Here is a 10,977-nt window from a genome sequence, read left to right as displayed (position 1 = left end):
TAGATTTTAAGGACTACAACTTAATTTTTCATAGACAAATAGTTTCCTATCAAATTATAAAACAAAAATATAGCTTAGACGTACTCACAATAATTTATAATGTTATCATTAATAAAAAGTTTAATATTTTAAAATGTGGGATCAAAGTACAAATTTAAAATATTTACTTGTAAGTCATAATATTATTTGTATCATTAAAACTTTAAAAGTAATTATAAATTTACGAATTTAATTTATATTTTTATATAAGCAATAAATAATTGATAGTTGAATATAATATGTTTTGTACAAATAATTTTTTTGAGTCAAAGATGAATTTAATTTTATAATTATTATCTTTAAATCTTCCTAACCTAACCTAACACAGAAACTGGAAGATTTGATTATTTAGTGGAGACATTTAGATTTCGTTATAATGAGCACAATAAATATTGACTGTATTGTATATAATAAATGGAGAACTACAGAACAATATTGTCTTAATTGTCCACAATTAAACTATTAAAGTATAAACCTAAAGGCTAAAATTAATTTGAACAAAATCTTTAGAATTACCCTCACAATATTCATTGCCTTATTGTTATTAATTATTGTGTGGACATGATGTTAAGACTATAATAGTTAAATAGTGTATAATAAGTTAGCGAATAAGCCATGCATCATCGTGTACCAATATCTATCATAATTAAAATTGTGAAATACTAGCGAATGACGAAAACCCATAACAGTCGTGTCTGAAGACCGGATTCCTGTGAAATTGCATCTTTTTATTGCATATTCTAAATCCTATAGAAACATAAGCTACAAATCCAAATTAATAAGAGATGTAGATTAATTTAAAGAAAGTTTTATTTTGCACAAAATTGCACGTTTCGGTTTTTTTTTAATGTAATTTTACTAATATTAGTACTTTAATACAAATATTTTTGCTCTGTAATCTATATTATAACATACATCTACTTTATCATTGTTATAATATAAAGTATTGGACTTTTATATCTAATAAATAATAATATAATTATATGTTATATTTCAATATAATCCGAAGTAATTAAGTTAATGATAATACTACAACGATTATCGAATGTCGATTACGTATTATATACATGCAATATTACAGTCTATCCGCAACAGCCGTAGGTAGTCAATTTACTTTTCAAGTTGATACTTGATACTACATATTGTCCATATAGACTATAGACAGATACATAATTTTACAGGAAAAAACTTGGAAATGTACATGATAATAAATTTTAATAAATTATTGTAAATCCGTTTATTATTATTATATATTATATATAATTTACTATTATTTTATTTAAACTAAATTGATTTTTTTTTTTAATTTATATTTTAATATAATACATAATAGTTATGTCAACAAATAAGTAATAATATTGGAATAGCATTAAAAATATAATTTGAAGTACCTACTTATAATAAAAATTTTGTTTTTGCTCAATTTTGCACGTTTTAAAATTTTAATTGCACATTTATTAGGTGTAGTTAGTTGCACAAAAATCATTCGGTCTTTAACTCATATAAGAGTGTTTAGATAAGGTTGCGTTAAATCGTTTTTATTTTTTTATAGATTTCGTGTAATATTTTATATCACACCTATATAATAGCAATTATAAACAATAATATTTTTGAGGGTTTGATCATTTTTTTTATTCTTAATAGGTATGTCTCAAAAAAATGAAAATTGTTATTGTATTTTAAATTGAATAACAATTTATTGTATTTATTTTGTATTGGTAATGTGAAACTTCAAATTGGTATTTAATGTGTGTGTAGTCGTCTTATAGTATATAGGTACAATGAATGTAACTGTACTGTGTAGTTGTGTATATAGGCGTGTAGCACTATAGTTTTTTTTTCTATAAAAATAACATTTACAATCTGTACATTAAAAATATGAGTAGATAAGTAAGTAGGTAAGTTATCCAATGATAGGCCCTTTTGGCAAGATTTAGTTAGAAGACGATTATAACGATGTTTTCAATTAAAATATCACGATACCAAAGTATTTTAAGATGACGAAGGGGAGGGGTGGGGCTGAATTAAGGATATGTGCTGGTTAGCGACTACAGGAATTTGATGGTGAAGAATCCTCGGTATAATGCTACTGGAGATAATTTTCCTAGTGCGGGGATTTTTTTTCCGCAATTCAAATAATTAGCATGAACTTCTAGTAGGTAGTAGTATAGGTAGTTCATGATGATTATAGTAAGAAGTTAGTCTTAATACCTATCTATGCTGTTTTTAATGTCATGCTCGGTATAGTCATGCACAATTAATAGACATAATATCATGAAGATTCATATTTTATATATTTGTGAATTGTGGGTATAATAATTGATGATGTTTCGAATTCATGATCTGCAGTAGTGCTGTATCTACCTATAAAATTGCTTATCTTTTGACTTTTACGCAGTAAATAGTCATAGTTTTATTTTTTTTCTATTATCCAATTGATATAGGTATGCACTATGCAATTATGTAATATTAATAATATATAATAAGTTATGACTGTGATAACCCATATAAAAACGTGAGCAGAACGTTTATCTACTTAAAAACAAATAGGTAACAAATTATTTAAGTAAAAACTTAATTCAAAATTTTATTCCGCCCGCTCAAACATGTTTTTATAAATTGAAAAAGAGATTCAATGTGCAACATTATATTATAGGTATATCTAAAAGAAAAATCATCAGAAAAGAAAAAATTCATTGGTAAAAAAATAATAAAATTGAATTCTGGAAAAATGTTGAATTTTTTTAATTAAAGGTAGGTTAAGTCAAATGTATAGTATAGTCAGTGGCTGGGTTAGACCAATAATATAAAAATTAACGATCTAAGCTATAATGATTGAGTAATCGATGTTTTAAATTTTAGTGAGAAACTAAAAAATAACTTATATAATAAAACCACATAAGAAATTAAACCATGAACTAAGATTAATCTTAGTTCATGAATTAAACCATTATTGTTTAATCTATTCTGTGATAGAACCATAGGCATACTATTAAGCATGGCTACATAGACATTAGACATAGCTGGTCTATTTAGCCATGCTATTAAGTACCTATATGTTAATAATATGTCTATGAATATTGGATATTAAATATTTACTGAGTAAAAGGTCTATGGATATAACAATATTAAATATTATCCAATGATAATGTGCGACTTATATCACTTATCACTTATCACAACGATATATTACCACAGAATATATATATACAACAGTATGATATATATGACTGTGTGTTACGATCTTATTATATGTTCATGATTACGATTATTATAATTTATATCTCTATTTAGTGTTTACATTTTACTGCCACGGAGATACCACACAGATAACTACAAATTTTAACAACATTTTATATTTATGTAAACAAATAACAACGATCAACATGACATGTTAGTATGTTACATTATACACTGTATAATTTAAGAAATTTTTTTTTATTAAGAAGTCAACAATAATTATTACTTTTAACTTTTAAAATTTCGTAATTACAATTTCCTTTAAAAATTAAATCAAAATTGTTTGAAAAACTTCATCAAAAATAGAAAGTATCTAGACTAAATGAATCATGTTACCAGAATCTACTCCTATTTATCATGAGAAACAAGTAATTATGAAAAAACATTGTTATTTAATACAATTTAACTAAAAAATATTTGTTTAATGTATTAAGTCCAAGGAATTATGTGCATTACACGCTCTCAACAATTTGTTTCAATCAAAAGACGCATTCAAACAAATGGAACTTGATGCTATATGTTTTTCACTGTCACCCAACAACTATATAAATCCACATCGTTCGATCTTAGGTATCGGTAACTATGATGTCAACGTTTTGATTGCTGCATTACAAAACAAAGGCTATAGTGCCTTTTGGTTTGATAAAAGAAAGTTAGTATCATAAAAATATACAACTTTTCATATGTTTTGTAATTTTGATGTATGGTTAATAATAATAAATAACCAACCTAAGACTATATTATCTTTTTTAACTTATCACTATTTAGAGAATTATTTTTTAAATATAAATACTAACAGTTAAAAAAAAAAAGGTATAAAATCATTTCTAAGCTGTGGAACAGTGTTTTATACATTTTTTAATTATAAGTATGTTTTTACTTATAAATTAAGATATTTATAAAACCCAACTTATTAAATTAACTAATTACTAATAATGTTAAAGAATGATATAAAAATAATTAAAATTAATATATAATGTAAAAGTAACTTCATTTTATTACTTCTTCAAAGTAATTTACCAAAAATCTGTAGGTGAATAGTTGTATGTTTTAATAAATACATTATGATTTTTTGACTAAATTTTTATTAGTACTAGTCTATCGTTTGCTTATTATAAATAATAATATCTATCATATTAATATATTATATTTTGGTTTAATAAAGTTTTCTTGATAGATAAATTATGTAATACTATTACATTTTGTATGTAGTAAAAAAATATTGATTCTAATAATTAACATATTCAGCTTAAATAATTTAGATTTAATTTATTAAAAATTTGAATATGGAACATCATTTTGCATCTTATATATAATAATGTTGTTTAATAATGATGTTCTATTCATTAGGGACCCAAAAATGTTGAAATTGGATAAAATATTTGGGTTTGTTATGAACATACCCAGTGAATGTCGTTTAGGATTTTTATGGTTACCATTAAAACGAAGACATTGGATATCTATCAAGAATATTAATGGAATTTATTACAATTTAGATTCAAAGTTACCTAAACCATCACAAATTGGAAATGTATGTCATGGCTTTATTATGTTTTATTTATCTCTATTACTACTATAAATTAATATATTTATTTATAGGAAGAAGATCTATATAATTATTTCAGGAACCAACTTCATATAAATGACAATCAGTTATTTGTTGTTGTTACTGGTGATAATAATAATTGGATTGCATCAGAAGACACTTCAACTTCAGTTGATCAACAACAAATACAGTCTCTTGATAAAAGATAGTTTTATAAAACTAATCAATATGGTTTTTTTTGTATTATAAAATGTATGCAACATAATACCAAAATCTATGAGCTGTACCACTCACTAATATTACATTAGATTGGTAAATTTTGTAAAAATAGCATACTAAAATGTGATTTATAATTGTTATATTTTGTTATCAGTATTTATCTGAAATAATATTGTTATTTTAATTTATTATTGCACCTACACATTTAAATAAAAATATTATTTTAATAACAATATTATTATATATTTTGTTTAAAATATCTTAAACATTATCAATCCATCTTAAAAAACTAAAAAAATTATTTAAAAAAAAAAAAAAACAAATTGTAGAAAAAATCACGAGTCTTGTTCAATGTTGATTCTAAACATTTTTAAGTTCAACAAAAACAGTTGATATTTTTAATAAATATAAAGTTAACTTCAGTGAATTACATTTAATATACAAATCAAAATGTATATGTATATATAAAATAGTGCATAGAACAAAATATTCTCTATATATTTATTAACTAATAAATTAATGTTTGAATGATAAATAACTAATCAATAATAAAAATATAATCTAATCTAATCATTAATCAAATATATATATATAAATAAATATATCAGTAATAATTTTGTACAAAAATATAAATTTTGCTTATAACAATAAACAGTAATATTTTACATAGTTGAATAATAAATGCATTTAAACAATTTTGTTTAACATATAAACAATAATAAAGATAATATTTCATTAATGAGAATTTTTGGTTGAGAATAAATATGCATAAGAATTGAGATTAAAAAATAATAATAGTTTAAGTTGAATTTTAGATCAAATATTTTTATCTTATCAAGTTATAACAATGATAATGGCATAATTTGTTTGCTTTTATTTTATTTTTGGATAACTAGCATATTAAATGTAAATAGTTACTAAATTTGATTTAAGATTTAGGAATAGATAGCAAGATGTACCTTGCATAGAGGAAGATAACTGTAAATTGAGATACAATGAAAGATTCATGATGAAATTTGAAAATAAAAACATTACAAAAAAAAGTTCATAGTTTTGTTTACAATGAACATAACCATATAAATATTTAACAAAAACCTGAGTAAAATCAAAAAAGTTATTGAAGCATTAATGATTCTAAGTTTCTATGTAAAATTGTATCTTTAACAGCATTAAATACAACTTTAATGTTTTCTGTGTCTACAGCAGTTGTAAAATGGTGAAACAATGATTTTCTAGGATCACGTTTCGCTTGACGAAAGAAATCCAATAAAAATGTTTGTACATCAGGCAAACTATGAGGATCTCCTAAAAGAATGTAAATAATACATAAAGTTAAACTTAGTATTTATATAAGTATGAATAAAACAAGTGAAATAATTTGTATTTTGAAAAAAAGGAAACTCACACATTTGTATAACAAATAATAATGGGCAAGCTTGAAAATAATTAAATATACATAAACAATTATATTAATAAAACATCAGTATCAATTAATATTATTTTAAACCTTTACTTTATATATTTAATATAGAAAAACTTACCTGTAAAATGTGGAAAATAATGCTTAATATTTGTTTCTCTTCTTTCTAATTTGTCAGCCAATAAGTCAGTTTTGTTCATAAAAAGAATTATGGAAACTCGTCGGAATATTACATTATTTACAATAGAATCGAATATGTCTTTTGATTCTTCTAATCTATTTGTTTTTCTAAAAAAAAAAAAGAAAAAGGTTAAGTAGAAAAATTCATCTTAATTTATGATGTATTTGTAGAAAAAGTTGTATTTTTAACTTTAAATTTTAATATAATATACAGATTTGCAAAAAAAAAAAAGAATAATAACTTTATTTGTACCTATTATAACTATTAAAATAGTAATTATAAACAATAATTAGTTGTAGTTTTTCAATAATAATGTTAAAAATTATGATAAATAAATGCATTTAGATACCCAAAAATAATCAAGTACTAAATGTATGATGTGTTTCCTTAATATTTTTTTGAATATTTACCCATAATTAAAATGAATAGTAAAAATATTATCTAAGGCATCTCATAAGTTTATATAAATATTATAAAGTGAGATATCTCTACTTATACATTATTATAACGAGATAAATTTTGTGAGATTGTAGAGGGTAATCTCTGGATCTACTAAACCGATTTTTAATATTCTCTAACCAATAGAAAGCCACTGTATCTGTGTTGCAGAATATAGGCTAAATAATATTAACCCGAAAATGAAAAGACTTTTTAGTGGTAGTCAGATTTGCACAGTAAGTTGGAGAAAAAATGGTCTAACAAAATTGTTTCTTACGAACGCTGCCTTAGCAATGAGAGATATAATATTTGATTGAGTTCTAGAGAAAAATTATTAAGTTTGATAATGCTTACAGAAAAGTCAGCGACAGTATATGTCAAACAAAAGTATTTTTGTAGTTTTAATTATAAAAAATTGTTTTTTTATTGGGAATATTTTTTCTTAAGATCTAGATTTTCTCTCTATGAAAATATGTTTATTATTTACCAGGGAATTTTATTCTACAATTCACATATAAGATAACTAAAAAATCTATGTATATAAAAATTAATGTCTGTCTGTCTTTTTTACATTCCTAAACCATTCAACCAATTGTGATTGTATTTGGTACAGAGATAGATTAGACCTTTGGGAAGAAGATAGGCTAATTTACAAAAACAGTCCTATCAAGAGAGGAGTTTAAAGAGGGGTTTAGAGATTTACGGTGCACATTTTTGTTTATAAATGGTTGCTATTGGTTTATAATAATAATAATAATTAGTTGTAATACAAATAAGGGAGAAATAAATTATTATTATTATTATTTATTATTACTAAAAGAACAGAAAATCGTCTTTGATAGTTATTTAATTTTATTTATTTGTTATTCAGCTATTATAAAATAAAACATATTATTCATATAAAGTTGGCATTATTAATTTTTTAATGAGCAATGAAGTACATATGGATAGCTAGTAGTTATATAAAATGTTTACAACTTTAAATTGCTCATAACTCACATAAAAACTATGATATTAATAACCTTACGAGATGCTCTAAATTACATTCTTACCTTTATGATTAATCATAAATAAATTTACTTTAATATTTAAGGTAACAACACAAAATTAATTTTGCTGAATGCAAAATTGCTTATACACAATTAAGACGGAGACAATACATACCGATTTCAATACCTACCCACACAATAGCAAAACTACAAATAAATATCTTAACTTGAAGAAACTTAGTTGGTTTTTAATTTTTTTTAATATGAAAATATTATACAAAGTATAAAGTAAATTAATGGCTCAATTTTTCATGTTTGCATGTCAATATTTTGTTTATTAGATATTTCACCAACTATGCTTACTTTATATTGTTCTTAAATAATGTTTTTATAAAAATTGTAGTTTTAGGATTTTTTTTCAATTATATAATTACTAATGAATATTATTTTTGTGTTTTAGAACTCAAAAATGAATAAATTTTGACATTTTCAACTAAAGTTTATATGATTAATTTCTATATATGATAAAATGTTTGATATATTTCTACTTTTTTTTTGTTACTCATGAACATTCAAAGTTTACCATTTTTGTTTTAAGTTTTTAGTTTTCTATAATTGTCGATAAAAAAATATTTTTTGAGTAAAATCGCTTCAGATATTTTTATATGATTCTACATAAATTTCTATCGAATTGTAAAAATATTTACCTAACTTAACAAAGGCACTACATATTTTTATAAAAATTTGAAATTCAAAATTTAACAAAACCACGAAAGTTTGCAAATCCTCTAGAAGTTGAAAATTTATTGAAAGTGCAAATTTCATAGTTAAGGCTTGAAAACATAACATAAAGATCTAATATTAAATAGTTCATATTTAAACCAACTAATTAAAAAATTACATAAGTATAATTTTTTTTATAGATATTTAAATTCAAATTTGGAGAAAATTACACACTCGTATTTAAGTTATGAATAACAATATTCATTACCTATTTTGTTATAGTTAAAAAGCATTATGCAGGAGAACCTAAATCTTTTTATGTGTATTATTATATTCAAAATCGTTTTTTGTATACAATGATATATAATTTAATTTAAATTTAATATATCCATTACAGTGAACTACTCTGTATCTACTGTACAGGAGAACCTACCTACTTGACCAGTAACCACCTTTTATTTAAGTTATACTATATAATAAATGATTATTTTTATCTAGTTTATTTACACTGTCTATTTGATTTATTCATTTAGATTAATTATAATACATATTGTACACAAATTATAAATATTAATTTCCTATTTTTAAAAAAATAAGATGATTACACTAAAAAAATTGTTTTTTAAACTAATCTAATCCACAGGTTAGAAATTTTAATAAAAAATAGAATAGAGATTGAAAAAGTTATTTTTATGATAAGATGATAAAATCAATGATTTTAATTGAATAAGACATTTTAAAGTTGATTTTGCATAACTCTAACAAAGTCCTTCTTAGCAAGATTACTGTACTTTATATATTTCAAATTAATACAAAACATACCTGTCTTCAACAAGAACTTGATCAAATTCAGATGAGGATACTAGAAATAGTATTGATGTGACAGAATCAAAACATTGAAACCATTTCTGTCTTTGGGATCTTTGTCCGCCAACATCAACAAATCGAAATGGAATATTATTTATTGGAATAGTAAATTCATAAATGCCTTTAGTAGCTCGTCTAGCATGTAAAATATCTTTATTCGTTGGTAAGTAGTCCTAAAATATTAAAATATAAATTTATTAAATTAATATTATAAATTAAATTACATAATAAATAAACTTACACTTCGAGCAATATTTTCTATATTATCAAGAAAGTATTGTACTGAGTCACTAAGTTGAAACTCTCTCCTTCGTTCAAATGCTCTTTTAATAGCAGCATCTTTCCACAAGCAGTACATTGATGGAGCATATGATTGGAATAATCGTGTATCCAAAGTGGTACGATTGTCAAAACTCAAAATAAATTCAGCATTTTTATTATTATCAGGGTTTTCCCATGGTATACCCAGCTTTTGCCTAGCATCTGCTAATACTTTCATACCTATTTAAAATAAAAGTTATAAATAAATAGTTTTGTAAAACTTATAGTGACGATTATTATTACCTCTTAATATATTTTGATAGATTATGTGCTGGTATTCAATGACGAGTTCAGGTTCAAAATGTATGCCGTGAATAATGCGCATTTGCTTGAGAAACGTTGATTTACCACTCTCACCGGCTCCCAATAATAATAACTTTACTTGTCGACGCAACAGGTGTTTATCTTTGTCTATAAGTTTGTCAATCTCTTTACTTCTATACCGTTGTTCCATTTCTTCAGCACTGAACTTGAATCGCCAACAACACGGACACGTAATTGTACATCTTGCCATTTTTCAGGTCCTATCATCTTTTTCCATAAAACAAATCAACAAAGGTTAGAAGTTCCTTTGATTTCTGAAAATACAAAATCGTGAATAAATATTAAAATTATTTCTTACAAATATATTTACATGCACAACTAATACACTAGTATACAAAAATTCAATTTTAAAAAATAGCTATTTAATTATATATATTGAATAACATTAGAGCGATATGAAAATAGGGTGGATTAGACTATTCATTTAAAATATGCTTCCATTTAATATAAGTAATACTTAAAACATACATTAATTAAATAACTTACATAGTTCGGAAAAAAAACATGCCTCATATTTAATCATTTAGACAATTAATTAGAATATTGTACTCTGCTCGGCAATAGCATGTAATAACGTCAACTTCCAAATTACTAATATAAATATTAAATACTCTACTTTTTAGGGCTTGTATCATACATTTCTTTTATTGTGTGTGTTTGTTTTGATAAG

General features: G+C 23.4%; 2 protein-coding genes across 3 annotated transcripts; one reads left to right on the top strand and one right to left on the bottom strand.

Annotated features, from left to right (window-relative positions):
- Positions 1-3,289: 3,289 nt before the first annotated feature.
- Positions 3,290-5,277, top strand: LOC114131172 (josephin-2). Its single transcript, XM_027996334.2, has 4 exons — positions 3,290-3,647; positions 3,714-3,931; positions 4,630-4,810; positions 4,879-5,277. The coding sequence occupies exons 1-4, from the start codon at positions 3,609-3,611 to the stop codon at positions 5,032-5,034; spliced, it is 594 nt and encodes a 197-aa protein (XP_027852135.2). The 5' UTR covers positions 3,290-3,608; the 3' UTR covers positions 5,035-5,277.
- Positions 5,278-5,416: 139 nt separating this feature from the next.
- Positions 5,417-10,953, bottom strand: LOC114131159 (guanine nucleotide-binding protein subunit alpha homolog). 2 transcript variants are annotated; one of them, XM_027996315.2, is made up of 7 exons: positions 10,794-10,953; positions 10,227-10,561; positions 9,904-10,163; positions 9,618-9,835; positions 6,586-6,752; positions 6,450-6,479; positions 6,203-6,349 (listed from the first exon to the last, which is right to left on the bottom strand). In XM_027996315.2, coding segments are annotated over exons 2-7 (948 nt in total). In that variant the 5' UTR covers positions 10,498-10,561; positions 10,794-10,953; the 3' UTR covers positions 6,203-6,347. The 2 variants fall into 2 exon arrangements, with proteins under 2 accessions (XP_027852114.2, XP_027852116.2); XM_027996313.2 differs by lacking the exon at positions 6,450-6,479 and having other exon boundaries at positions 5,417-6,349.
- Positions 10,954-10,977: the final 24 nt, after the last annotated feature.

The sequence above is a fragment of the Aphis gossypii genome, chromosome 1 (assembly GCF_020184175.1).
Source record: "Aphis gossypii isolate Hap1 chromosome 1, ASM2018417v2, whole genome shotgun sequence".
Taxonomy (NCBI): Eukaryota; Metazoa; Arthropoda; class Insecta; order Hemiptera; family Aphididae; genus Aphis; species Aphis gossypii.
The sequence above is the reverse complement of the archived record's forward strand: the minus strand, read 5'-3'. Positions and strand labels throughout refer to the sequence as shown.

What these genes read in the sequence shown, in the direction of transcription:
- LOC114131172 (XM_027996334.2), top strand. Translation starts at nt 3,609, where the DNA reads ATGTTACCAGAATCTACTCCTATTTATCATGAGAAACAA. An exon ending in CTATTTATCATGAGAAACAA is followed by an intron (nt 3,648 to 3,713) that starts GTAATTATGAAA and finishes TAATGTATTAAG; the next exon opens with TCCAAGGAATTATGTGCATT. An exon ending in AACCATCACAAATTGGAAAT is followed by an intron (nt 4,811 to 4,878) that starts GTATGTCATGGC and finishes ATTTATTTATAG; the next exon opens with GAAGAAGATCTATATAATTA.
- LOC114131159 (XM_027996313.2), bottom strand. Translation starts at nt 10,497, where the DNA reads ATGGCAAGATGTACAATTACGTGTCCGTGTTGTTGGCGATTCAAGTTC. An exon ending in TAGAAAATATTGCTCGAAGT is followed by an intron (nt 9,836 to 9,903) that starts GTAAGTTTATTT and finishes TTAATATTTTAG; the next exon opens with GACTACTTACCAACGAATAA. An exon ending in CAAGTTCTTGTTGAAGACAG is followed by an intron (nt 6,753 to 9,617) that starts GTATGTTTTGTA and finishes TTTTTTTTTTAG; the next exon opens with AAAAACAAATAGATTAGAAG.